Source organism: Fusarium proliferatum (genome assembly GCF_900067095.1).
Source record: "Fusarium proliferatum ET1 genome assembly, contig: FPRO_scaffold018, whole genome shotgun sequence".
In the NCBI taxonomy this organism is placed as follows: Eukaryota; Fungi; Ascomycota; class Sordariomycetes; order Hypocreales; family Nectriaceae; genus Fusarium; species Fusarium proliferatum.
Genome location: NW_022194807.1, coordinates 416,672 through 443,976, shown reverse-complemented (window position 1 = coordinate 443,976; position 27,305 = coordinate 416,672). Strand labels below are relative to the sequence as shown.

General features: G+C 48.7%; 10 protein-coding genes across 10 annotated transcripts, besides 2 other annotated features; 4 read left to right on the top strand and 6 right to left on the bottom strand.

Moving 5' to 3' along the window:
* Nucleotides 1–775: 775 nt before the first annotated feature.
* Nucleotides 776–2,167, top strand: FPRO_14768 (uncharacterized protein; the record flags this gene model as incomplete). Its single annotated transcript, XM_031225054.1, has 1 exon — nucleotides 776–2,167. One exon carries the CDS (start codon nucleotides 776–778, stop codon nucleotides 2,165–2,167), a length of 1,392 nt encoding a protein of 463 aa, XP_031090252.1.
* Nucleotides 2,168–2,285: 118 nt separating this feature from the next.
* Nucleotides 2,286–2,521, bottom strand: FPRO_14769 (uncharacterized protein; the record flags this gene model as incomplete). The annotated part of the gene is made up of 2 exons (XM_031225053.1): nucleotides 2,286–2,418; nucleotides 2,472–2,521. 2 exons carry the CDS (start codon nucleotides 2,519–2,521, stop codon nucleotides 2,286–2,288), a joined length of 183 nt encoding a protein of 60 aa, XP_031090251.1.
* A 1,503-nt stretch (nucleotides 2,522–4,024) lies between these two features.
* Nucleotides 4,025–4,029: a sequence feature (Short protein (FPRO_14770, CZR49753.1) was converted to a misc_feature.).
* Nucleotides 4,030–4,091: 62 nt separating this feature from the next.
* Nucleotides 4,092–4,167: a sequence feature (Short protein (FPRO_14770, CZR49753.1) was converted to a misc_feature.).
* A 572-nt stretch (nucleotides 4,168–4,739) lies between these two features.
* On the top strand, nucleotides 4,740–5,207 carry FPRO_14771 (uncharacterized protein; the record flags this gene model as incomplete). Its single annotated transcript, XM_031225052.1, has 1 exon — nucleotides 4,740–5,207. One exon carries the CDS (start codon nucleotides 4,740–4,742, stop codon nucleotides 5,205–5,207), a length of 468 nt encoding a protein of 155 aa, XP_031090250.1.
* A 2,188-nt stretch (nucleotides 5,208–7,395) lies between these two features.
* FPRO_14772 (uncharacterized protein) lies at nucleotides 7,396–7,830 on the top strand (the record flags this gene model as incomplete). The annotated part of the gene is made up of 1 exon (XM_031225051.1): nucleotides 7,396–7,830. One exon carries the CDS (start codon nucleotides 7,396–7,398, stop codon nucleotides 7,828–7,830), a length of 435 nt encoding a protein of 144 aa, XP_031090249.1.
* Nucleotides 7,831–8,115: 285 nt separating this feature from the next.
* On the bottom strand, nucleotides 8,116–8,508 carry FPRO_14773 (uncharacterized protein; the record flags this gene model as incomplete). Its single annotated transcript, XM_031225050.1, has 1 exon — nucleotides 8,116–8,508. The coding sequence occupies one exon, from the start codon at nucleotides 8,506–8,508 to the stop codon at nucleotides 8,116–8,118; it is 393 nt and encodes a 130-aa protein (XP_031090248.1).
* A 654-nt stretch (nucleotides 8,509–9,162) lies between these two features.
* FPRO_14774 (uncharacterized protein) lies at nucleotides 9,163–10,489 on the bottom strand (the record flags this gene model as incomplete). Its single annotated transcript, XM_031225049.1, has 2 exons — nucleotides 9,163–10,367; nucleotides 10,441–10,489. 2 exons carry the CDS (start codon nucleotides 10,487–10,489, stop codon nucleotides 9,163–9,165), a joined length of 1,254 nt encoding a protein of 417 aa, XP_031090247.1.
* Nucleotides 10,490–13,367: 2,878 nt separating this feature from the next.
* Nucleotides 13,368–15,472, top strand: FPRO_14775 (uncharacterized protein; the record flags this gene model as incomplete). Its single annotated transcript, XM_031225048.1, has 6 exons — nucleotides 13,368–13,805; nucleotides 13,852–13,980; nucleotides 14,036–14,440; nucleotides 14,483–14,550; nucleotides 14,598–14,806; nucleotides 14,868–15,472. 6 exons carry the CDS (start codon nucleotides 13,368–13,370, stop codon nucleotides 15,470–15,472), a joined length of 1,854 nt encoding a protein of 617 aa, XP_031090246.1.
* Nucleotides 15,473–17,369: 1,897 nt separating this feature from the next.
* FPRO_14776 (uncharacterized protein) lies at nucleotides 17,370–17,801 on the bottom strand (the record flags this gene model as incomplete). The annotated part of the gene is made up of 1 exon (XM_031225046.1): nucleotides 17,370–17,801. The coding sequence occupies one exon, from the start codon at nucleotides 17,799–17,801 to the stop codon at nucleotides 17,370–17,372; it is 432 nt and encodes a 143-aa protein (XP_031090245.1).
* An 811-nt stretch (nucleotides 17,802–18,612) lies between these two features.
* Nucleotides 18,613–21,866, bottom strand: FPRO_14777 (uncharacterized protein; the record flags this gene model as incomplete). The annotated part of the gene is made up of 3 exons (XM_031225045.1): nucleotides 18,613–18,989; nucleotides 19,043–21,536; nucleotides 21,618–21,866. The coding sequence occupies 3 exons, from the start codon at nucleotides 21,864–21,866 to the stop codon at nucleotides 18,613–18,615; spliced, it is 3,120 nt and encodes a 1,039-aa protein (XP_031090244.1).
* Nucleotides 21,867–23,040: 1,174 nt separating this feature from the next.
* On the bottom strand, nucleotides 23,041–24,431 carry FPRO_14778 (uncharacterized protein; the record flags this gene model as incomplete). Its single annotated transcript, XM_031225044.1, has 2 exons — nucleotides 23,041–23,200; nucleotides 23,869–24,431. The coding sequence occupies 2 exons, from the start codon at nucleotides 24,429–24,431 to the stop codon at nucleotides 23,041–23,043; spliced, it is 723 nt and encodes a 240-aa protein (XP_031090243.1).
* Between the last annotated feature and the right edge of the window lie 2,874 nt (nucleotides 24,432–27,305).

The following is a 27,305-nucleotide window of genomic DNA, read 5'->3' as shown; positions in this document are numbered from 1 at the left end:
AGGAAGGTGCCTGTCCGTCGATTGCAAGGAAGAAGAAAACGTATAGGGTAAGAAGTTGTTAAGACTTGTAATTAAGCGACTAAATACCTCGAGGATCTCCCCTCTGCTCAGGGCAACGCTATGACAAATCAGCTTACAAAAGATCATTCATGCATGAGGTTTAATATTGGAATCTTGCGATCTTTAGCGTAAAGAGTGCACGACTTTACGCGCTTTTTACGCGAAAGGACGCGACCTAGCGAACCTAGGATCAGCAATGAGAGGTCAGTATCAAGGTCCACCAGCTTTCTAATATGATTGAGCAATTGGGGATGCATTGCTTTGCAAGGGGCGACATCTAACATCTTCTTCATCCTGGCTTCTAATGATTTGTACCCACGCGCCTTGGCATGCCTGTTAGGCCGAATTGAAAGGGATTTAGAGGTCGATAAAATAATTGCCGACGGACCTGACGATCGTTGGCATGAGGGACCCACCGAATCTGGCAAACTAAGAATACGACATGCTGGAAACCTTGTGTTTGCTTTTGCTAAATCTGCTGACTCTCGTACCGCAAAGAGCCAGAGGTAAGGAAGTCGCCCCAAGGAGATAAGCCATGATTCGGGGTCAGGGTCTTGGACGGGGAGAGAAGCGCAATCCTTACCCCTGTCTGTTCTTGCACTCATACTTGTAGCCCATCACCTGAAGCCTCAGCCTTCAAATACAGATTATCTTCCCGCCTTTGCCAGTGCATCATCACCTCCAGTCTCCTACTCAATGCCACCTTTTTTCTGTCATGAGAGTCACAACCGAAATCGACAGCGCCGGCCAGGTCAAGCAACCATTACCGCATGCACCGCATGATATTCAGGTGACTCCTGGAAGCAAGCTCCGCATTGACATAATCTGGAATAATGAGGATGACGTTGAAGATGTTAATCAGGCGCTGTTCGAGTCTATCACTCCCTTCGAGACACATCTTGGCGCATTCTTCACTTCTATGGTTCCGAAATCCTCTGAAATGGTTTCGAGAGTTGGCAACATTTACATGTACTTCCGGAAGGGTTCACTGGAAGACTGTGAGGAGCATGACAAGAAACTTGACGGCTACGCACTGATATTCGCTGCACGAGGTTCCGGTCGTCTTGGCTATACATTCCCATCCGACGTTTGTCTTGATGAGGTTTTAAGCTTTCTCTACGATCTAATCTGCGTCCGTCGAGGCAATGCCACGAATGGTGCTGCCAGCATCCTGAATTTAGCATCAAGAATCAAGTCAGACGCTGCAGACCGGCCGCAACACAAGCCTGGAGGCGCAGCCATCCAACTCATCTTCAAGTGGTACAGGGCTTCGGGGTGCCGAGCTTTGGAGAACGAAAGGAAAACGGAGAACCCAACAAGGTTACCCTTCAATATTTACATCATGTGTAATGAGAAAAGGGCAGTACCTGGTCTATATGTCCAACCCAAAACTCCACTATCCTTGAAAGGCAAATACGAAATTGGAGAGACGCACGATCTGGAGCGATCCGGTACTGAAACTCCTGTCAAACAAAAGGAGGATCATACAGCGGATGACTTGAGTTTGCACAAATGTGAACACGTCAGAGCCGCCACGTGTCGGAACCTGACATCCATTGCGTTGGAAAACGTGAAAGATCTCCCCGGCTATAGTATCGCTCAACACACTACTACATTACGAGTCTGTTACCTTTTATTTCGTGCAAAGGAATATAAGGCTATTAATGACAAGACGCTGCCTGAGCCATGTATTAAATGCATCTCGGAGGCCTTTACGAGGAAACAACTCGAGGACGGACTGAAATGGGCCATTTCGGAAATCGAATCACTTCTGTCACTACCCCTGTCGCCTCAGTTTGAAATCCATGATCGGATGACATGCTACCAAAAAGAACTAAACATCCAGCCGTTTCCCTTTGAGAAGACAAAGGAAACGATGTTTAAATCACGTGGGCAGGTCATTGCCGCTTTGCAATTTAAGCGCCGTTTCGAATTGGAGAAGCAGGATTATGGTGTTGTGCGTGATGATTCTAGGGCACAGGTTATCTATGCTGTTGCTTGCCTGTTGGTGTCGAATCACAGTCCCCCAAAGAACCTACAGCAGGATGACCTCGACAAGATTTTTGATCAATTCATAAGGTGGTTAGACCATAAGAACACTAGTTGACTGACTGCTTGACTTGTCTGGAAGTTCACAATATGCTGCGGAAAGATCTGTCCCCCCTTTCTCTTTGTGTTTCCATTTTCTTCTTATCTTCTTTCGCGCAGGCTGAATGAATCGACCATTATTTGACACGTTGTTCAGAGATGACACCCGAGTGAGCTGCTGTTATCCGATGTCGATTGTGAATGCTCTCCTTGCCGATTGTCGTCCTCATGTATGTTACCGCGCGTTGTAAGCAATCCAGGATCAAACAACTTCAATCAGAGTTCAGCACAGAGCTGCCACTTTACAGCAAAATCATACTCACAGCGCAGTCATGTATGCGAGGAGAGGAGGGCGACACGTGTTAAAAAGCATGGCGATAATTGACGACCCTCATTTCCAGGATCATTCGAAACTCCCGATCAGTGCCGCCAGTTACCGAGAAACTCCAGGCTTCCTCACAACCAGAAGATCTCGGGGGGACAGCATCATGGAAGCAGAAGAAACATAGAACCCCCAGGCAGATTTTAAAAGTGCTTGGTTGTGATGATATAGATCGAGCGGGATGGAGGCTTTATTGATTTAGGCGTCAATGATTTATTTCGTGTCGTTTGTCTTGACCCGGTAACTAACTGGGCGTCAAGCCCAACAAAGAGTTTACTGGTAGCAGCCAGCTTAGCACGTGATGGCTGGCGACACGTGCGCAGCATCTGGGCATACATCGCGCTACGCGTCCGATGCAGAACACGTAAGGCGCACGCACCAAGCGGGGTTGTAAGCATCAACATCACCTCAACACCATGATTCTTGCCTGCGTATCCTATAGACCTGTTTCTTCAGGTGACATTTTTTCTGCATCCAAAACAACAAGCAATAGCTGGCGGGGTGCCAGGAGAAAAACATTTAGCAAGTCAAACATTCTTTATGACGCATGTTGCCCTAGCGCTGAACTTCGTAATTATTCTTATATATTTTTATCTTTCTTAAAACCTATTGCCGCAATAAATTCTTCGACTTGGCATGGCCTCGTTTGTATTTTGCCGCCATCGTAAGCTTGGTTGACATTATGATGATCATAAAATAACATGAAGAATGAGGCAAGATAAACATTGATTAGAACCTCTTGTTGGCGAGACCATTCACGCTCAAGAAGCGGCCGGGCCTCACTGGATTAGAGGCTGAGAGGCAATGTGGTTTTGAGTAGTGGCTGTGCCGTGGCTGTGTGATGACTGTGACTGTCGGCGTAAGTGCAGGAGATGAAGATAAGAGGCCCGAAAAATTCCACCCAAAATCATTCACCATCATCTTGAGGCACGGAGAAGCTGATAAACTTCTCGCATACAACCACCTAATGGCTTCGTTATGTTGAGTGCACAGAATGTGTTCGAGAGATAGCGATGTCGGAGACTGGCTTTCATCCCATCCCGACGGCTTAGATCATGAGCCCCGCCCAGGCAGCTTCCTCAGGGGTACAAGCGACAGAAAGTCAGACATCATCACCCATGGCCTCTTTCACCATCGCTTTCGACCGCGGCCAGCATGCATTTATCGTCGAGGAAGCGATTGCGAGATCGCGGTGGCCCTATGCACCCTGACGAAGCACCCCAAGGAGACCACTCCACGCCTCAGCCGCTTCCAAAATTCTCGAACTACAGCACAGATTCCATCCTCAGTTGGTCCAAGCTATGGAAATTGGCCGCAGGTATCGCGCTCGCCTTCCGGCCATTCATCTTTCTTGTCTCGACACTCGACACTCAGCCAAGCATCACCTTTGCTACAAATTCGCAATGCTGATATCAATCAGAGAAGATTCGGAATGGGGAGCTTGTAATAGATAACTACCGTGTCTCCCCCTGTGCTTGTGAAAGGATCTCAAAAATGAGGTATCTCCCACTAGTACATTACCACCAATTTTCACTCCAGTCTGTATTCTTACCTTCTCCAGTGTGGATGATACAGCTCCAAAACGCCCGAAAAATGACTTACTGCTGCGTGTTTCGCGTGCTCTCTGCTGTAGATGAGCGACGCGTCGTTGGAGGCCAGGCCATGTCCATCAACAGTCAAACAGGAGGACCGGTGACCTCCTAATCCCACCTTAGATCAAGGTCGACCTTATCATGAATCGACAATCAGTCTAATATACGATGCAGGTCCAGATAGCCCTTGCGTCACTCTACCCATGATCGTCGACGAGCCACTCTGCCGAAACCCAACATTGACCGACTCCCCGGTTACCTATACTCCAAGACGCCTGTGGTGGAAGAGTTCTATGACAAGAGCATGGCATCCCGGCCTTGTGCAAGCTCGCCGACAATTGGGTCCTCTATTTTGAGAAGGACATCGTGGCGATTGAGGAACATATGACGTGGAGGTCGGTCAAAGCCATATTGGCCGAAGCCAGATGGCCAGTCCGGTCCCGGCCGCTGGCTTGACGAGGGGACGAAGATGACACCTCTGAGCAAGGAAGATATGTTCTGCATTGCGAACTCGCTGTCGGGCGAAACTATTTTCCTTGCTGAAGAGTACTGTAAGTGCCGCCCTGAAGCTCCCTCTGCCCTTGCAGCCATGCCTCTTTGGATGAGATGGTCCAGCGATGAAGACTGGCCGCTCGGGGGGAACGTGTGATCTTGGGTGGCCATCCAACGTTGTACAGGAGCATCTTCCACTTTGCAGAACCTCATTACCTAGCCGATGTGCACCTTCGGCCACGGCGTTCCCTCCGTATCGAAGCCGATCTCATGCGACCGACTCATTCTTCAAAAGAACATCCACCATTTCGCCGTACCTTTCCGATTTGCCGAGAACTGCATATTCTGCAACGCCTTCTTCGACGACGACGCTTCTTCCACCTCATAGCCTTTCCATCCTGCGCTGGGTCTCTCGTTTGCCGACCAGCACGCCAAACACCGGTGTGATGGGCGACGCGTCGCGCTGCGCTTTCCCGACTGGCAGTTCCAGAGACCAATCCCCCACGTACTCCAAGCCCCGAACCGCAAACGAACCGTCCTACTCCGAAATTGATGCGAAGCAGGGCCTTGAGGCCACCGACAAGACCTGGTAATGCCTCTCGCCGTTTGGACTGCCACCTAACCTGCTGCCATGTACACGAACGAAGATGATCAAGCCTGCGGTCCACGGATACAATCGCTCCTAGAAGGAGCGATGCTGACTGTCATTTGAACCACCGCCGCATACACAAGCAGAGACAATCCAACACTGACCGTCGAGTCCGCTGTCTGCCGATTCAAGTGGTCAAACCAAAACCTGTCATGGTGCCTGTTCTCGTATCTCTACCACTCCCCGGAGTGGATAAAAGCTTCAAGGGACCAGGGCAGACCGCAAAGACCGTAAAAGAAGTGTGCGGCGTACTGGATTAGCTCAGACAACACACTGGCCCGGGGTATAGTCACCATGGATATGGCAGAAGGGCTTGAGGAATTGGTCAATGCGATCGGTGCGGTACACGATCATTCGAAAATGCAGATTGCCGTCGACGATGCCTGCTTTGGGCACCACGATAACATTGCCTGCTCAAGAATCAGCTTTCCATCAACGAAGGAGGAGTTTTGCTACTCGGTGGACTTGGGCTTCAAGTGGACATGATCGGACATGGCCCTACGCAAATTGACCCCGAGACCATCAGAGAGCCGCTCGTAGCTGTCGAGCCCCAAATCCCCTGTGCCAAGATATCCCTATCCTGTCCCAAGCGCGCTTTTTCTCGCACACCCGCAGCCTTGACCTACAGAACACAATAATCACTCGATTACTACTTTAGCGGGGCCTCGAGCTCATCTTGACAGTGCCATGTCCCAGGTCGCTTTTAGGTTGCAGCCGACGGTGTAGCATTCAAAGAACGGCAGGAGGGCTCATGAGGCTTGCGTGTATTTCATAAGGATGATAACGAATAGAACCAATATCGTGCATCTAATATATGGTCCTCGGTGATATGTAGCAGAGGGGTATTTATGGGAAATGCAGTCTTGTTTGAGCAACTCCCCGCTTGGAAGTCAAGGAACTCGTCTTTTGACAGTAATAAATAGGACATGGCAGAGATACCATCTTCGATAACGGCGAACACGATGAGAAGCATTTGTAGTACTTGTTGGCTGGCTGAAAGTGATTCATTTGTTCATTTCTTCCACGTTTTTTTATGTTTAACGATATCCTCACTCTTCAGTGAAGCCCCAGAGGCTTGTCATCGATGAACGTCGTCTGAGTTGTCAGGTCCTTCTAGACATGATCGAGCTTTACAACAGAAAGGAGGGTTTCCATAATCTCTCATTTCTAGCTGTATCTAGCTCAGACATAGGCCTTGACTCTTGGATGCTTATGTTTGTTAGATCGTCTGTGATGTTTGATGAGTCAATGGAGGGACCTCGCTGCGAGAAGATGGTGCAAGGCTGCACATGGGAGCGAGAGCCCCGGCGGACAGCTTGTGGTCGCCTTGAGATTGAGTCGCTTGTATTGCTTAGGAGCGGAGGTTGGCCACTATGCTTCGAATGTTTCTTTCGATTTCTGTCTTGCGAATCTTTGTAAGTAAGCCAGCGTCGGTTGAGCGCCTTCAGGCTCAGGGAGCGATGATGCCGCTTTTGCCAGCTTATCGCCCTCTTCGTTGCCAGGGATGTCGGAGTGTCCTGGTATCTCCTGGTATTCAACGGACCTGGATGGCTCCGTGTGACGTCTTCAGAGCCTGAAACTCGAGAAAGACGTCTTGAGAGGAGTCAGAGGGTGTGCCTCATAAGCACGTGGCGGCTGCCAGGTTGTCCAGGCATATGTAAATATTCTGTGTTGCTACTTCTCGCAGATTTAGGGCAGCCTTCAGGCCCTCTAACGCCCCGATAGCTTCAGCATCGAAAACCTGAGCGGGCCCAAGGCGACCCCATCCGATAAAGATTGGGACATTGTTCTAATGAATGGTGAAGCCGTTGCTGGCAGCCCCTTCCGAGGACAGAGAACCATCCGAGTATACCACCAAAGTGAGCGGGCCGAGTGACTGAAGCCAGTAGAGACCATGGGGATGAATGCGGCCTATAAGGTTAACCTTTAGGCTGCAAACACAGGTAACAAATAAGAACACGGTATTTTTTGCCTCAATAATAAGCTTTTACCCAGAAGCTTTCACGATGACCATTACATCTTGCTGCAAGCCCTAGGGCATTGCAAGGTGAAGAGATCAAGAGGTATATAAAGGGATATAACCTCGGGTTTGCATCTCTGCACCCCAACCACAGCACAACTCCACAAACAACATGTCCGCTACTCCAGCAATCCGAACAGTTGTCGGTGGCGACTCGACGAGCCAGGAGGCTCAAGACTACATCCACAGATTCCGCATCTTATTCACTGCTCTCACGCATGCAAGCAAACGTCAGATCAGAAAGCAGGCTAGCTTTGAAGACCTTAAGGAAGCCGAGCTTCGATCTTTCACCAGAGCCCACTTCAAGCTTAAGACTGTTCCAGGCATAGTTTGTGCCAAGGTGGCCTTCTTCGGTTGCGAGGCGTTCAAGGCAGCTATCGACGACCTAGGCACTCGTCGCGTTATGGATTTTGCTCGCCATGAGGCCGATGTGTTGGAAGAGCTGGCGAAGAAGGAGGACGAGAAAGATGAAGACATCGTGGCGTCGAAGAACAGTGTCAACTGGATGGTGGAGTTCGTGACTCTGTGGATTGATGCGGCAAACTGAGGAAGGCCGACGTACGATGATCGGAAAGTCGATGATTAGAGTTGTCGAATGACTCCAAGAAGGATCATGTGCGTGGCGGAAAGGTTAAACTGTCGAAGGTTCTGTTGACTGAGTCATCTGGGCTGGCTGGAAAAGTTAAAGTGTCGATACTTTTGCTTCGATAGCTGAGAGAATACAAGCTGATCAAGTTCATAAGACTAATACACAATGATGTTTTTAAACACGATGGAAGCCAGTAGAGAAAGGCACTAGTTGTTTTCTCCTTAGATGCAGTCTGTAGTGGTGCTATTTCTTCTTGTCAGAAGCATCGCTGTATGAGCTTCGGCCGCGGGCATGGTGCAAGCAGCTCGTCTGCGCGTCGAAGACGCGTCCTGAAGACGTTTTCCGTCTGTCTTTGGTATCTTCGCTTGATGAGGTCGTGGTATGTAGGCTGGGTAGGCGGGCGCGTTCGGCTCGCCAGAGGATGAGCCTCGTCCAGCGATTTTCTTCGAGCAGTTGGTCGACTGGCGGGATCCCGCTCTCCCTGTGGAGAATGGTGATAGGTGCTGTCTTCCAAACAGGAAGTATAGCTCGCATGACCTGGTTCATGGCCTTGCTCATTTTCTGTAGGGTCTGCTGATTGATGGCAGATCCTTCGTAGGCTGGGTCTACCGTGGCCTGGGGTTGCCCAAGTACCATCATAAACACAGCCGTGGTATTGCCAAAAGAAAAACGGAGCACAGAGATAGAAAGCCAGAGAGAGGTTACAGTATAGTACCTAAGTACGTGAGAAGAGGAGGGCGACACGTGTCAGAGAAATGTCGATAATCGGCAACGCTCATTTACAGGATCGTTAGAAACTCTTGGCCAGCGTCACCATGTGATCTAGAAGGTCCAGGCTCTCTCCATCACTAGAAGATCGTAGGGGAGCGGACCCCTGGTACATTATGCAATCTAGCTCGGTAGAAGAAGTTTCCCTTTCCAATATAGCCATGAGAAACATAGCTCGTAATTGTCGTGAATGCTGGTGCTGATATGAACCTTCCCGTTGTATTCAATAGCAAGTGAAGTGAGTCGCACTTGATGACTACTGGAACACCGGACGGTCCTCCACATATTCAACGTGCTACCTTTAGCAACCGGATAGTCCTCATTGGCATGAACTCAACGCCGTTACCCTTGTCATGCGTGCCTGTGAGGCAGAATCAGAGTGAGTCTTGATGGAATCTCGAAGTCATTCCAGCCAGTCAAATGTATTTTGTATAAAGAAAAAGTCCTGTTGCCCTCAAACTCAAACCGTAGGTATACCCATCCCATCTCAGTTTCATATCATACATTGCATGTAGTTTGCTTTCACATCACCACGCCCACAGGCGTGCCCTCGCTCAGGCACCGTTTCTTTGAAATGATTTCTGGTTCCTCCTCAGTATCTTCTGACGGGCTCAGTGAGGATGCGCGCTCGCGCTTCTCGCCACGTGGCTTCTCAGGGTCTTCCTCCCAGGTCTCCATCTTATCTGGATCGAAGGTTCCGACAATCTCTTGGCCTAGAGCTTTGCCAAGTCTCTCTCTGAGTCCCAGAATCGGCCAGATAGGAACTCTTGTGTACTCAATCTTGAGACCAGAAACCATAGCGTCGTCATCATTAGCTGGAGCCTTGAAGGGATTGTGAAACTTCTCCAAGAACTCCTTTGTGATGTAACCAGTGTAGACAATAAACTCGGATGTATCAATGTCGTGAGTCATAATTTTCAACTTCATGTCGTGGAAGTTGGGGCTTGGTGGAATGCCTTGTAGTGATGAAATGCGTGATTTGTGTTTGGCTTTGTTTTCGTCAGATGGGGCAGGGTAGAAGTACTTCTGCGACATCCCTAGAAAGATGCCCACGAAATGAGCATCGTGATCGGAATTTGAGGGTACGAGCATACGAGCCCGCAGCTCCTGGAGGCGAGCCACGGGTTCGTTATCTGTTCGTCCAGGTCCAGAAGGGGCGCGAAAAAGGTCGTTTCGGATGGAGGCTAATTGAGTCTTGCCAATGTAACAGATCATAGGTAGGTTGGCAGGGCTGTACTTGGGAGACGATTGCTTTGAGATGTTGGAAGACTCAGCGGTTTCCGTTGAAAGTGATTCGAATGAAGATTTTGAAGACTTTGCGTCCTCAGTTGGGTAATTCCACATAAGCTGCGCGTGTACAGCATCATGATAAACGAAGCCACCAAAATATAGATGGAGTTCGGGAAGATACTGTGGCTTGTTGAAAGGTGTAGGCCACAGCGTGTTGAGAACTGACTTGACAGCATTTGAGGATAGAATAGAACGCAATGGTTTGGGTAGGAGAATCTGCGTGAGCGCGTTGCTAAGGCTGATGATGGTGTTCGATGGACTCAAATGTCCTCGCGATGGTGGCGTGCCTGGGGCCCCTGACGGTTGAGGTGTATCGCATGGCGGCAGTTCCTCCCATCTCGCGCCGAGCAGCTGAGCGTGTAAATCTGTCCAGCAAATGGGTATCACAAAGAGCGATGTGCCGGCGTCTTGCTGAAAGATATCGTAGAGCGAGTTCTCTGCGGGTCGGTAGATGCGCTGTGGATGCCGTTTTCGCGGGGGCTACAACGGGCGCCTCCGAAGTGCCGTTACCCTTACACAACGTTGAAGTCGAAGATCTAGAGGACTGCGAAGCTGACATGTCTACCAAGTTATCTGGTTTTTTCGAGAAAAGTGTGCTCTTATGAGAATAACCTAGGATTTGAGTATCTTTGGTAGAGACCCTTGGAGACGACGGTTAGGTTTTTGATAAGGAATACAGATGAGGGATACAGAATAAAAATATGTCGAACGATCGAAAAATCTTAACATCCGCACCAGCGACGGAAGATTTAAAATGCCAAGGAGGTGTTAGTGATCGCACTCAATGGTGAAGTGGGGAGCACAGTCTTTTTGAAGTTTGTCGATTTAACCGTTGCGTGTAGCGGGGTACGAAAAGGGTGCTGCTAATTAAATATAAACGCGAAACAGCAGCGAAGTCACATGATCATTGTTATCTTAGAGGGGGCGACAGATCTGGTGCATAATCAGAAAGTGGGGTTGGCTAATTTTAACAGCGAGGTAGCTGAAGCGAATCAAGGGGTGAAACTGGTAGGCTGACACGAAACGACAAAGGAAAGGACCTCTGTTTCCCTACTAGATGCAGGCTAATTCGTCTAGAGCTATGGTGATTCCATGTAGCTATACAAATAACAGTCAAGGGCCGGCGATGGTGATTGGCATGCTCCATCTCTGATTGAAGAATGGTCTCAAACTGGCGTTGTTCTGTTCTCGCTGTCGCGCTGATTGAATGACATCGATTGAGCTCCATACGTACATGAAGGACAAACCAGACCATTCTTTACTGATGCCCACACTTCCCCATTTTTGCAATATGAGAACCTCATTCATGAGCACCTATAATTGCAAGCCGTCTGAAAATATAAGAACCTAATTAACAACTCATCCGCCCGTCCGTCCTCCTATCAGGTACGCAAAGCGCCAAGAGTCAGGCAGAACGGCAAACCTACGCCGTCGTGCTCAGATCTCGCGCAAGTTACACGTACAACGGATGAAGGTGTTTGTCAAAGACTATGATGCAATGAATTTTACGTAATATTTTCAATTTCTGATACAAGGTTTATGAAAGGTAGATCAATCCTTTCACTTCGAGTATACAACTCTTTGCAGGTGGGACATCCGTAAGAGTTTCGCAGGTTAAGAACGTTACAAGTTATCATATTACTTTCTTCATTCTATGCGATTCTCCAATACCTTTTCTAGTTTAGGAGTCACTTACGGTAATATTGGAAGCGGCTTTCTCTCTATGAGACCGCGCTTCGTTGCGGGATTAACAATCAGCTGCTTTGTGTTAGCATAAGCAAAGATGACACACTTTCCAGGCAACATCGACAAGGGTATCTGAGCAAGTACTTGCGGTCACTCCTTCGCCCTACCAGCCTCCTGATAGGACAAGCCAGATTGATGTTTGCAGGGAAAGGCTGACACTGCACGTGATAGTTTCCTCAGGAGGCGTTCAAAATACCCAATTAAAACGGGCTGCAACCGAGAAATTTCCACTCGCTGCTCCTCGATGACTTAAAAGTCTGGGGGCAGGGTCTTCAAAACCTTCCCCTCCGTGTTTGCTTTTGGCTCAGGAAACCCGTCTTACCAAGATAAGGCTCCAGTGACAGCATCAAGCACCGATTTCACAAAGAAATCAGGCGGGTACTATTGGCATTTTTATCTTTTCTCTCCCTCACTTTATATTAAACATTTTCAGCTCGATAACCTGGCCTACTTCTTCGCCATCCTAGGTTAAGATACTGGTAAACACTTCGCAGTCACAAACCCTCGCGGGAACGTGCCTCAACTCGAGTTGTCTCGTATTGCACCAATCCTGATCATAAAGCCTCGTACCCGCCTGCTCACATTACCTCATTTTATATACTTTTGACTTAGGCTAACTATCTGTCGTGTTGTTGTTCACTTTCATGCTCAGGATCTGTATTTGGAGGCTATCGAGCGAGCGGCTTCCGTTCTAGGCTCACAAGCCATATTGGCGTCGTCTATCCTCAGCCATATCAGATCATTCTGCTCCCAGTTACAACTGGGGCGGCGTTGTCATTGCGACTATCTACTCAGCTTCATCAGATCATATCCTCGTCCTATTCTCTGTTGCGCCGTTGTTTGCATCTTACAATACGCATTAGAAGTACGGCTGTCTTCCCCTCTCCTATCCGTCAGTAGGGCGCAGTCGCAGATCGGAGTATTACTGTTGGTGTAACCTCTTCGCCTTTCTTTGAACGGTGGAACGGATCACGGTGTGGTGGGCAGTCACAATACTGAGTATTGTTAAGCAAGCTTTGCCACGGATCCAAGGTTATCTTAGTTGTTACCCTTCAGCTGGGCTCCCTCTCCCGCTCCCGTTCTCTCTGTCCGTGAGTCCGTATCAAATCGACAGCAACCAATTCGACACTAGAACTTATCCAGCACGTGCGACACAAGTTCAGGCTGGTTCCATTGGGATACGGAACCCGGCCCGGCACGTAACGGTGTCGCCCTAGCATCTACAGCATACCTTATGTGGTCCATTTGGTCGCGAGGCTGCCGTCAAAGTTCTTTCTGTAGCTCTTGCTATAGCACCAGTACCTCGACTTTCTGGAGTTGTGGCTGCCGTACTTGGTTTTCTGCTTGACGGCTACCTCAGATTTGGGAGAATATGGAGATGTCAGCTCCATTGATTCAACGGCGAGGTAAAAAGGCTTGCAAGCGGTGCGTGAAACCATCTACTATGCGATATTATTATTTACTGATACCATGTCATAGATGCCGGCGTAAGAGGTCCAAATGTATACACAATGATTGCCAGCCTCCTTGTCGGGCCTGTGCGGATGCAGGCGAGGCAGGCACATGGTAAGCTCCTTGATCACGTCTCTGAATCTTCCCCTGAAGTTCTGTATAATAGTGCGTTTGAACCGCGAGGTCGACAGGATGTTGATCGCAAACACCGACAGCCACGGAGTCGTAAAAAAGATAAAATGACAACTCTACCGGGCCTAGGTAAGACGGGACAACAAATTCTAAACGCAAGTGCCACAACTTCAGAAACACATAGCAATGGATGGGAACAACTCCCACCACTGCCAGAAATTATTGATGGCGTGAACCAGTTTACGCGACATTCCTTTCAACTGTGTTTCATTCACAAGAAGCAGTTCCTCCAGTGTCTACTCGATGACCACTCATCAGTGAGCGCTTTTCTTGTTGTCGGCATTCTTAGCATTTCAGCTCGTTTGAGCCCTCCCCTTTCGGCGCGGTATGGATCCGGCATAAAGGCATCCAGGTTCTTCATAGAGCGGGCGACAAATCTTGCACTCGGCGAGATATATCCGACAAAGAATACACTAGAGAACTGCCAGGCTTTTTTACTTCTTAGCATCGCACAAGAAGGGAATGGACTCAGAGATGAGAGCCATGTACGTGTGGAAGACCTGAAAACCCGCCTCATTACTGACTTGACAGATGAGTATGTGCCTCGCTCTTCAAATTGCATCTACACTCAACCTGCATTTGGAACAGACTTATGCTTATGAGACTTCGAACCCTACGCCCGATACCATCATTCTTCGCGAATCCGCGCGCAGGACTCTGGTACGTTATTGTGTTAAGAACTGTTAGGACCCAGATTGGCTAAAGGACGCCCCAGTGGATGTTACATAACCAGAATCAGCTACAATCACGCCTTTCCTCGCCTGTTTCTCTTGTTGCTTCGGATATTACCACTCTTCTTCCTTGTGATGAAGATGATTTTGCGAATGGGCGAGAACCTCCTTCACGGGCCGCTTTTGAAGGAACTCGGTCCGCTATCAAGAACCCAGATTTGGTCAACGAGAATCGGTCCCTTTTTGAGTCGTTGATTCAAGCGTATGGCTTCTGGGGCATTGTCAAACGGCATAAAGTCAACCATCTTTCTAATTCTTATCCGTGGGGCCCAGAGAGCGAGTTCGCCAAAGTCCTGAAAAAGCTTGATTATTGGGAAATGAGTTTGCCTCCGGCCCATAAGTGGAGCGAAGCCAGACTCAGAGAACACAAAACCAAGGGCCAGGATCTGGTACGTCCCCCGTTGTAATATGACTTAAGACTTACGTTTCAGGCATACCTCGAGGTGACGATGATCCCGCGCCTTTGCAACATTGTTCTTCGTTGTCTGTACCTAGAGCAGTATGATTAGACCACCAATACCCCCGATACAAGCTCATTTTCTATAGTGTTCCGAATCGATCGCTATACCTCCAGAAGCCAGAATTCTTCAAAGGAATAGAAGGCGATCTTTTCAACAATGTTTGTCGTCTTTACGACCTAGTTCATGCTCAATTTATCGGGCGTTTCACAAAAGAACGTCTTGGTGGGCTAATGGCTACTCTTTGTGTCTACATATGTGGTCATGCTTCTATACACATCTGGCGCTATTCTAAAGGTCAGTTCTGCTGCTGTTCCCACTGGTTACACGTTGAGTATTGATTTCTCTATTAAACTAGATGCCAATACTCAGAAAAAGGGGTATTTTATGTTTAGACGGAGCCTGGTTATCCTAGCGGAACAGAAAGAGGTCTGGCCACTTACTTCTAGTTGGCTCCACACCCTGGAAAACTTTGCTCAACATTTTTCAAGCTCATTTGCAAGTGGAAATGGAATAGGTGACGGCAAGCATTCGTTACGTGACCAAACGACTTTTTGTCCTGGTACGGCGCCGATATCATTTGACGAACCACCTGATTTATCCTTGCACGACCAATCTCGACCAGAACAATACTTGCAGACACATCAGATGCCAACTAATTCCCAGACCCACCAACAGCCGCCATGGGGTATGCCACCAGATCAAACTTTTAACCTGAATCAAGGCGGGCCGCAGCCCTTCAACATGGCCGACTGTAGCGTGGTCTTGGGAGGCTTTAACCCGACTCATGTTGATCATTATCTCCGAACACCGCAAGACAACCGTCTGTTGGTGACCAACATGTCAATGGCCATGGGGATCCCCATGGAGTCAGCTCCGGACGACTTTTCAGGTGACATGACTCATCCCTCGTACGACGCCCAAAGCTGGTCACTACTAGACAATGACTTTGGCGGCCATTAGTAAATCCGCTTGGGGTTGCTTGGGCTACTCTCAGAAAGATATACTCCAGACTAGCTATTGCCTTTCATTATGCCACCACTACAAGCGGCTTGGGAGCGACCTGCCGCGCTATTCACAGCCGTTCGCTAAGACTAGCCCGATTCTTATGTATATTTCTTACTTCAAACCAAAGCACATAGTCCATGAAACTGAGGAACACTGGTCATATATAAACTAAATACTTTCATTAAGACGCGTAACATGGTGATCTAGAAGAACCTGATACATGGTAACATTGAAACCTCTATCTTCAATGTCTCCTCGTCGATGCCTCTTACTATCAAGACTTGGAACGAGAATTACAAGTATAAGGTGGGAATCCCCATGGACACTGAACATATTTAGCGTCGAGGTCTAGATTCCGTTGATGTTGTTTTCTCTCCTGTGTGTAATTTATGCTTGGCTTCTGTCGGTGAAGTTAGGAAAGACCCAAGTTTCCATGTAGTTAGGCTCATAGAAGGTGGCCAGCAGTGCGGTTAAAATGGCGAAGGGTTACTGTAGGGTTAGTTAGATGGTGAACCAGGAGACATGAATAATGTAATACAGGAAGAAGCAATGGCTGTGTGTATCATGCTCACGACTAGAACCGGCGTCATCACATACGTAAAGTTAAGCGGCACCACTACCACACGGATGATATCGTTGGTTATTAATGCCAGTGCCGTTTCGCAAATAAAATGGGAACAGAACTCGCCTTCAATGCCGCCTCACAATGGATGGCCAGAGAATAAGTACCCGTGATCATGATAGGCTGGCCTCTTACGTCCCGATGACAGTCACCACTTTATTGTTCCTCGCCACATAGCCAACTGGTGAACGGACAACCAAGTTGACTGAGGAGTGGCGATCTAAATGGTTATGCACCCTGTACTGGTAGTCAGAAGACGGTGTTCTTCTGAGTACTCTGATGATAATGCACTTTTGTGGGGGAACTTGGAGGTGGGGTCATTAGCTCATCGGAACCCTAGCCATCATTCCGCCTAGACACCATGGGTAAGGAACGAATGCTAAATGACTAGCGATCGCATTGTGCAGCAGTACTCTGTAGCTGTTAAGCTTATTTCGCAGCCAGGGTACTCCACATTCCGGTATTGTCTTTGGGGCGTACACATTCCCTACCTCAGCGATAGACAGCATGCAATAAACCCGCACCACTCACAGTGTTCTTCTCATTGGCCCTTGTGGTTGACACAGCGTCGATCTCAGCTGTTAAAGAGGACATCCCTGTTCAACCAACATCGTATCAGACAATCAGGTCTATTGGTTCCATTCTTTGTCCGATAGTTCCTGCCAATCGCAGTAAGTTGAAGCAAAACAAAGATCAGCCACGTGTCGCGATGTGATCTCTCATGGACAAGCCATGCCAATTGGCCTTGACGCAAAATTTCACCAATTTTCGCGCGCTTTGCCATCGTTCAAGTTCCATGTCACACTTGCAGTCGATCAAGATGAGCTGATTGCAATTGGTGAGAGACGTGATGCCCTACTCACGTCTTTCTACACCGTACTAAGGGCAATTAGTCTTTGAAGCTTTTATAAGACCCTGGCGAGTGATAGGCCATGCATTAATGCTCGAACTCGAGCTGTTGTCGGATATACCATCGTGTTTAAAAAAATCATTGTGTATTAATCTTATGAACTTGATCAGCTTGTATTCTCTCAGCTATCGAAGCTTCCAGTCGCGCGGATGTGACTCACCTCAGCAAAAGTATCGACAATTTAACTTTTCCAACCAGCCCGGATGACTCAGTCAACAGAACCTTCGACAGTTTAACCTTTCCACCACGCACATGATCCTTCTTGGAGTCATTCGACAACTCTAATCATCAGCTTTCCAATCATCGTACGCCGGCCTTCCTCAGTTTGCCGCATCAATCCACAGAGTCACGAGCTCTACCACCCCGTCGACATTGTTCTTCAGCGCCACAATGTGTTCATTTTGCTCGTCCTCCTTCTCCGTCAGCTCTCTCAGCGCCTCGGCCTCATGGCGAGCAAACTTTATGACATGACGAGCGCTTAGGTCATTAACTGCCTTGAACGCTTCGCAACCGAAGAGGGCCAGCTTGGCACAAACCATGCCGTGAACATCTTGAAGCTCAAAGTGAGCTCTTGTAAGAGAGTGAAGCTCGGCTTCCTTAAGGTCTTCAAAGCTAGCCTGCTTTCTGATCTGACGTTTGCTTGCATGCGTGAGAGCAGTGAATAAGATGCGGAATCTGTGGATGTAGTCTTGAGCCTCCTGGCTCGTCGAGTCGCCACCGACAACTGTTCGGATTGCTGGAGTAGCGGACATGTTGTTTGTGGAGTTGTGCTGTGGTTGGGGTGCAGAGATGCAAACCCGAGGTTATATCCCTTTATATACCTCTTGATCTCCTCACCTTGCAATGCCCTAGGGCTTGCAGCAAGATGTAATGGTCATCGTGAAAGCTTCTGGGTAAAAGCTGATATTGAGGCAAAAGATACCGTGTTCTTATTTGTTACCTGTGTTTGCAGCCTAAAGGTTAACCTTATAGGTCGCATTCATCCCCATAGTTGTCGGATATACGCCTGTCATTTTAGTGCACCCGTGTCATGTTGACTGAAGTATTTTAACTCCGTCCCACAAAGCCTGTTGATGTCCATTATCGCTTCCTTTAGAAGTGATGTGCTTAAAAGATAAAAAAATAAAATAAAAACTCCATGGTCAGCAACACATAGTGCGCTCATTCAGTTTGCTTCTCCAGCGCCTCTACGCTTTTATGCTCGAATGTTGTTCTCTGAAGAGCATGCTTTCACCTTCTCATCTCTTTCGATTCCGATAAGTAGAAGGAAACGAATCAATTACACATCAAAGATATATCTAAAACAACACCATATCTGGAGAACCTCGATCGACATTCAAGTGGGCAGCCCGGAAGTACTCCGGACAATAACGTTATCTGACACCTCCTTATGCTCATAGGGACTTTTCGCATTGTGATGCCTAGGTAGAGATTACAAACAGTGGCGCTGCCTGTTAAAAAACGAGTATGGATACGTCAGGTTCAGCCATGGTTGTCATATATTGTTCATTCTAAAGAGATTTAGCCTGCGTGTAGAAAGGAACGACATTCCCACCATCGGCTCTACCTAAGCCGGGAAAAAGCACCACGGAGCCGATACTTTGTGTTCGTAATCCAAGCCCTAAGCGGCACATACCAATGCTCAAAGTCGCTTACGTCTTTGACAGGTATGACCCCTGAACTGGGAGTAAGACCAGCCTTGTAAAGCCTGACATCAGTGATTTCCTCGGCCATCTTTACAGCATCTCCAGAGGAGGGCTCCTTATCGGCCTGCTTCTGAGCCTCTTCCTGTCGCTTATCGACCCCTTCGGCCTTGTCTTGAGCCTTAAGATGAATCGATAACCGAGCCCTCTGCGTGGAAGAAGGGTTGAGATGCTGGTTGAAGAAATCCACAATTTCAGCCTTGGTTAGCTGTCGAATTCGGGCGGCATCGTGTTGGCCTACCAATGATTAGTATATTTACAATATTGAACTGGGTATTTTTTTGACTTACGAATCTCGAAATCATATTTTTCGCTGTTTATCTCAGTCCAATGCAGTTGAGACTCCTGATTCAGTGTGATGAGCTTATCTAGACACGAGGCGACCAGACTTTTCTTGTGACCTTCGAATTCTTTCTGAGTCATCGTCTCCAGAGTGTCTGCATATCTCATGAGGAAGGCCTCGATACGCGAGTCGACAAACTCTGGTGTCATTTCACTCTGGATGCGGAAGGAGAAACCACAAGTCGTGGAGAAGCATTGAGCTCCGCTCCATACGACGTAACCGAGTTGCTCCTTAGTCCGGAGCTGATCAAACGCTGGCTCATGGAGTATCTGGTCCAAAAGGAGGGTCTTGACCCGGATGTCGTGATTTTCTCGGCTACCGACATAAAACCAAGTCTCGACGCAATGGTTAACGTTGGCAGGGTCCTTGAGAGTCTTTCTGAAAACGTAGTTGGAACCTTCTGTCAGAATGAGTGACCGCAGGACAGGCCACTGAGTTTTTGGCAAAACCCGTGGTTTCAGGATGGACTCGACCATATCGGTTGCTTTGAGAGCTTCCTCCTTGTACATGTTGCCATGTACGTACACTTCGATGAAAACCAGGCCAAGCATCTGTTTCTGGAAAAGCCTGACACTTTCCAATGTGACACTTGGAAGCTCTGCTGCGAGCTCCTCCACCATGAAGTCCCGTTCGGGGGCATTGAGCCAATCGGTATATCTGCTAATCTGCTTGTAAGGTGGTTGCAGCTGCCAGTTTCTGCATCCTCGGATCAAGCGCTCCCTGACAATCTCAAATCGATCTTCCTTGATATCCAGGTCTCGCATTGTGGTGACGACCTGTTTCAAGACCACAAGCAGCGTATCATTATAGCTGCTGACGTCCAGGAACACATCACGCGAACCGAGATCGACGTTGTACTGCAAGCCAGCCAGCTCCGCGTCGTACCAGTACTCTCCGAGTGCATCACGGACGAGGTTCGAGAACAGTTCAGCCATGGCGTTGTTTTCTGCTGAAGCATATATAAGTGGTGTCTTCAGGCTGACAACAACATTGGCGCGAGGAACCCAAAAGGTATCGTCTTTCTTCCACCAGGTCCTGGCAATGCCATCATTGCGGATAATCCTGGGGTTCGGGGCCGGCTTACCAACCTTCTTCCTCTCGACCTCGAGATTAGTAGGAATAAACTTGTTCTTGTGAGGCAGGCGAAGGGCAGGTAGTCGATCTTCGGGAGAGATAGCAAACGCTTTCTTGCATTCCTCCATGAGATCTTCGGGGATCTTTTCGTGTCGATATTCAATTCCGTACCACTTTTCCTTCTGGTTCCAATTGCCAGGGTACTCGCGCGATACAATGACCATGCGGAAGTTATCCGGGCGAATCGTGGCAAGGGCTTTTTCGATCTCATCAAGAGCAAATTCTCGGAGACGGCCGTTTTCACTGAGTAACTGTTCCCGAGGAAGAGGCTTTTGCATTACCGAGCTGATTTGGCTGGTGAATTTCACGGCGGGCGTCTTCTGCTTGAGCTTGAATTCGACATCATTCAATTCCTTCAGCTCTTGAAATCTCCACTCCTCGGGTGGGCTCTCACGCAGGAGAGTGATGTACTGGAAAAATATCTTGACGATTTCAGGGTAGTTCTTAAGACCTTCTTTCGTCAAGCGAACCTGTACGCGGAAGATACCAGGAGTGCCAGGGCAAACAGGATAGGCGCCGGCAATAAGACCATCTACCCAACCCTTGGACTTGATACATGACATGATACTTCCAGGGCCTTCATGCCCGATGAGATGACTGATATATCGGCTAGGTTGAGTAGCAAACATAAACTCCTCATCGATGAAGGGAAAATACAGGTTAAGCTCTCTCAAGTCCATGACGGGCTTCGCGAAACACTGCATACCGAGATCGGTTTCCCTGAAAGGAAGTTCGCCTGGCCACCGGTTTGGTGGAAGTTTTTTGTTGACGATAGGAGAGAACAACTCGGCGACCCATTTCTGAAGCACGTCAAGCGGTTCTCTACCCAGAACAACCAGCTTCATGCGGTTTGCTGAATAGTGTGTGGCGTGGAACTCGATAAACTTGTCCCTCACATTAATTCCACGTGCCTCAGGAAGTGTCTTGAGAACCTTAAAATTGCCGGTTGGGAAGTGAGAGAACGGGTGGTTGGGGTTGGAAAGAGACTTCACTAGCTGAATAGTCCTACATATGTCAATCTGACGGTTCTTTTTATTCTCTGAATCAACAGCTTTCAGCTCTCGGTCCAGGGTCTCGGGTAGAAAGAGCGGTTCGATAAAGAACTGAGCGAATCGATCCAGAGCCTCGCGCAGAGGAGAAGGGTTGGTATCTGAAGGATCCTGGTCATTGTCCGGCTTGGCAGAAATCTCGAAAAAATAGTTCGTCGATGTTGGCCCAGTGTAAGCATTTGAGCTTCCTGAATTGGCGGAGAGGTATTCGGCGTATTCGTTCTCAATTGGGAATTTCTTGGTGCCCATGAAAAGAAGCTGTGGACAAGCAGAAATGTTAGTGCACCGTCTGTTTGTGCGACATCACCGATGTCGAGTTAGGGCACTTGCATGTTCAACCGCATGAGCCATCCCGGGGATATCAGACTCGTCGCTGAAACTTCCCACATTGACATCCAAGGCAGCGCTGGCCTTATCGGTCTCGGGGTCATGCACCAGGAGAGCCTCGAGCTCATTGCCAAGACGAATGACTCGATAGTCGCGATCGTCGAGGGAAGGCTTCTCCAGAGAGTCGGTAACAAGCGTCACCGGTATGGGAGCACCGTCCACCGCTGCGGATGCATCTTCTTCATGCTGAGAGTGAGGCATGCTGAAATGAAGGTATCAAACACAAAGCTTCCCAAAATTTGTTGGCGTGATGAAAGACTGCAAGAACCAGGGAAAGTTGAGATCGATTATACGTTCTTGCTCACTCTTGAGGCAAGATGCTGGCAAGGCAAATATATGTCTGCTCACGGTGAGGGCTGGGCTTGGTGACGGGAAACTCAGCGCGAAGGTGGGAATGGACAGCTCTGGTCCGACCTGAGGAATCCAGGCATCAAGTGCAAGAGGGAAGAGGCAATAAGGCTCTGGCATGGAACCAAAGGATCTGCAGCCGCAGCCCGGACTGGCCCATACTTTCCAATGACTAAGATTTAGTGTGAAGGCGACGGGCGTCCATGAGTCCATGCAAGCAAGGTACCCCAGTACCATGAAGAGTACAGGCTTGTGCAGATGGTCCGCGGCCATTCCAGAGGGCCTCTTAGCCAGGTGGGGTGAGCGGCAGAGGCATTTGAGGCTAGCTGATGTCCTTCGCTCGGTTAAGAGGCCTTGGGAGGAGGAAGAAGAAAAGAAAAAACGGAGCAAAGCCTGGCTCTGGGGGCGTAAATCAATTAAAGCGGGCCCTCGGCTATTCCAATCAGCCTCATCCCAATTGCTGTGTGCTTGCATGTCTTGCTCCTCTTTGAGACAAAGTCAGGGGCGGCCGGGAGATTGGCGGGGATCCCCTGTCGAGCGCGGGGTGAACCAATTCTACCGACTTCTGTTAGCGGCGTGTCTGGTCCCTGTCGGAAAGCAAGGATGGCTGGTGCCGCCTGTCAGAGCGGACCATCCGGGAAATGTTCCATCTATGCGAACCTTGTCTCTCTATTGGGGAGGACTCGCACTGTGCCATCCACTGCAACCTATCCTCTGTGACTACAGGTCTAGGGCTGAATTGGTGGTGCCGGGGTGTTGGAGCTGGGTGGGGCACGTTGCTGACGATGCCTTGCTGCGGGCCATGCAGATAACGCATCACGGAAGGGTTGGAGACGAAGTCAAAAGTCTTCCCAACAGCAATGTCGAGGATGTTCCTGGGAGGCAGGCCAGAAAAAAGAATGACACCAACAGAATTAGCACGACGATCATCGCAATGTTTGGGTGGGCCATCCTTACACAGAAATGTTTTTTTCGACTGCTTTGCAAATCGCTCGGTGTCTCGACATCTGGTAGCGATGGTGTCCAATTAATGAGCCTCTGCGGTGTCTTCAGCGGAGCGCCTGCCAGGTCGCCTTGCCGAATTGTAGGCCTCCTGCTGGACACTGGGCCATCTCAAGTTTCTGTTGATTTGTACTTGCCGGTTGGGGGATGTGCGGAGGTCGTACTCGGGAAGCAGAACCACGATGCTGCGCGACAACTGTTGGATGTTCCGATATTGGCTCTCTGTGTTTTCGATGCAATAAGGAATGGAATTACATTCTAAGCTTCTGGACAACGGCCGGCGATTTAAATACTTCTTGACAACGACAGAAGTCTGCCTTGCCCGCTGCGCCTCCTCACAGCCACTTTCAAGTCTGACTGAATCATAAACTTGTGAATGATGACTCGGCGAGGCACATAGGAAGGCTGATTCAACACGTGACTGTAGTGTTCGGGGTAATAATCTCTTCAGGATCTTAGTTCCTAACGAATGGCCGCAGATGAGCGTTTTCTGGTCGTCAAAAGCCTGTTATCCATTATATGATGGTTCGTTCTCCCTTGATTTAATCCTGTGGTTATCATTCTTGGACCACTCTCCGATAGAGGCGGTAGCTCTTACGGGGCCAAACGCCTCATGCACCTCTGGGAGGAATTGCAAGCCGTAAGAATAAACTTGGGGCACCTAACGCAGGAACAAACAACAACGGGATTCCGCACAGTACAAGCTTCTACTAAAAGCCTCCACGATGATCATTAAATCTTATATTACAATGGAGCTTTTAGAAGCTTATTGCAAGAAGAGCCCAAGTACTTCTGATACCTCCAGTCTCGTGGACTAACTAATTCGTTGCAACAATCGAAAAACATTACATACATGGTGGCAGCAGCATACCGAAGGGTCACCGGCAACCACTGCACGTGCTCAGAGTCTTGGCAATGCATCCGCAGCTTCCTCATCGTCACCAATAGTCTGTCTTCGTCAAATATCATGTGATAAATCAAAGGAGCTTGAGTTCCAAACCGATCGGCAAACCCTTTGGGCAGGACGCAAATGATATCGATATCAAGTTCAAAGCTTTCGACGATTTCTTGCTCTAGGTGTGCGATGTATTCCTTGGTACCGGAGACTATCTGGGTGCTGTACTTCTCAGGAATTTCCACCGGTTTGATGCCAAGGGCCCGTTGAAGTTCTCGGAGAGGGTGAATGGCAGTTTCGAGTAGCTGAAGGCAAATCGAGATTGCTTCCAAAAGCTCAACGTTCTGAACCATATCAAGAACTGAAGCTTTCCGGAGGAAGTGTTCAAAACATGACGGCATAGTGACCATGTCATTAGATGACTGTTCGGCTAATTCCTCGTCGACATTGCAGAAAAAGGTAGAAGACGAGCATGGAGATGAAGCTGCCGACGATTGAGGGGTCAATTCATGGCTTGGCATTGTGTGTTGGTGAGGATCCGCCAACGAAGGCAGAGATGGACTGTGCAAGTTTGTGATTCTTTGATGTTGATTGCTCTCTGCGCAACAAGCATCTACACCAAGACAGCGAAGCTCAAGTCTCGGGTTCTTATACTCAACTGACATCCTTGGGACCAGATGTATCCCAACAGTCAGGGACCCCAGCACACAATATGCATCTGCCCCCGTCTTGTCGCTCACTCGGCGCTTAGCCACCGGGATTAGCATGATATATTTGGCCGCCAGATAAGGCTGGCGGACTCTGACACTGGTAGCAGATCGTTGGAAGTGAGATGAGGAGGAAATCTCTACAGTAGCCCCCCGCAATGAGGGTTGTTCATCATATCAACGCATATAAATTGGATGGTAACAAACATGGAGAAGCTCCTCTCCGTTGGTATTGGTTCATACTTGTTCATCATGTTGTAGCGACCAAGTCCTTCTGGTTCTTCAGGCCAACAGTTGTAGCTTACATGACATGGCTCAAACTCTGAGCATGTTGACCATATTGCGGCTGAAGAACATGGCTGCCGGCTCCGAGACCCTGAATATACGTCCCCTAAGTGTTACAGTAGATGTTGGCCAATAGCAACATACGTAGCCACGTGAAATATGGCGGTGAGGTTCTACATCCCTGTCGAAACAATTGCTTGTTGTTGATACAAGCAATAGCGTAGCATGTGATAATGCAAGCCACACTCGGCCGAGACTGCTCACAACGAACCAGACCAAACAAGAGGGTTGAAGATATCTTTCCCCTGGCAGTTTGGGAATGTTACCTGCAGAACAAGTTGAAGCGGCAAGAAAGGCCATAAATCATGGGCAGTGCTCGTTCTTGACCGCCTCAAGTTTCCTTCTGATGGAGGCAATGATTTGATATGTCACTTAGCTATAAATCTGTCGCTTGTTCTGTTTACAGTGATACTATTTTTTCTCTGTAAACAACTTAAGAAATAGAATGCTGGACTTTCAGTGGAGAGTAATAAGGCAACAGGTCGAATGGCGCTTAATCTGCACCCTCGTCCCAGCCTCTAGGATGCCGCGTTAGATTTGTCCTGCTACGGGTCTCGTTCATGAAGCCGTATCCACAGTACCCCGACTTCTTTTGAGGCTCTAATTTTCGGGGTTTTATGGTCATCGGGTAGGGCTTTTGGCCCCAGTCTTACACACTTTCCGGGGTGTCTCGCCTGAGTCAATGAAACAAATGTGGAGTACCTACTTCTACTATAGCGAGAGTCTAAAACTCAGGTACCTCTGGTGAGGTATGTTACGCACCGTAAGCTTGGTTCTCGCATTGACATTATCTCGAATGCAACAAGGTCAAGGCCGAAGGTAATGAGATCGATGAGTTGAATATGGTTGACGTCGATCAAAGTTCAATAAAATTTAATGAATACTTATGAATCTATGAAATTCATGTGCTGAACTGAGCTCAGTTGAAGTTGAGTAAAAGTTTCACCAATGATGCTGTTCAAGTGGATTGTGGGTTTGAGGCTGTTGAGAGCGATTGTGGCTGACAAAAAGAGAGCTCTGAGGTACGCGTCGGCCTGAGTCATCAAAGATAACGTCTGGCAACCCACTTCCCGACGTGCCGCGCCTCATCATTCAATCCAAACACTATCACCATTATCACACCGCAGCGCATTGCTGCTCCACGCGTGCGCACTCCTTATATTCACTCAAATCAGAATCTTAGGTGCCTCTTTCGCATCCTGTCGAGTCCAAACCAAGGTCACTCCGCCTGGACAACAATAGGTTCTACCTTCGAATCCAGCCACTGACGAAAGCAGACGGATTTCGACCGTAATCGCTATAGACTACGATACTACGCCAAGACTTTGTCGAGTTCAAATGCAAGTGCGGGATTGGCGATTACTCGCCGCTAACGACTGTCCCTCTCAACAAGGCTGATGATATCCGCCTCTGCGACAAGATCCGGGCTGCCTTCGGACGCTTTGACTACAACCCTCGACGCGGAGTTATCGGCTTCTGCATGCCTTCCGCGCTCCACGGCTTGTTCATTCGGTTCTTTGGGAGCATCTCCTTCAGTAAAACCGGCGAAATCGGACTCCCAAACCGATAACATCGTTCCACCACCGATAGTATGGCAATGCTTTGTCTTCCCTTATCGTTCAGATTGATGATGGTGAGGATAAATGGGAACAACAACCGGATACGCAGCTCGAGCATGAAAAAGTCAGGCACCTGGGCGTAGCTCTCGAGGCTGGATAAGCTCAAGACCCGAATGAGTTGCGACGGATTGCCAAACTGTACAGCCGCTATAGCGATGGGCGAAGCTAAGGTCGAGACATCCGGTATTTGTTCGAATGATGGGAACCACCTCTTCTGGGGTTTATAGTCCCATGCCAAACTCGGTGGTAGTTATAGATAGGGTCTCCATTGCCTCAATATCCAAACTCGCAAGTGAGCAGACGCGCCGCTGGTTTCATGGGACTATGCCGAGGAACATGTCGGTTCTGGCATCTGCTTCCAAACAATCGATGGCCAGCCTCACTGTGTTTTCAACACGCTTGCAACAGGAGCTGGCGATGGGACTTGGAACAACGTTGACCAAGTCAGTCGATTCCCCGCGGCCAAAGCTTCCCGTAATAATTGTGAGAAGCCTTCGTTGCGCAGCCTCTGGGGTCATCATGGTAAGGCATGCTACCACCATAATGCTTTAACTTAGCTGCAAGGTGTTGCCGGCCCGATCCAGCCAGTTGAAAGAATCGAGTGGTTCATGGACAAGCGAATCGTAGTATAATCACCAACTAATATAGTATCCGAGGCCGTCGTTCTCGTCTCGTTCAATCTTTAACTTGACCTTCCAAGCTCTGAGGATTGTCGAGCATATGC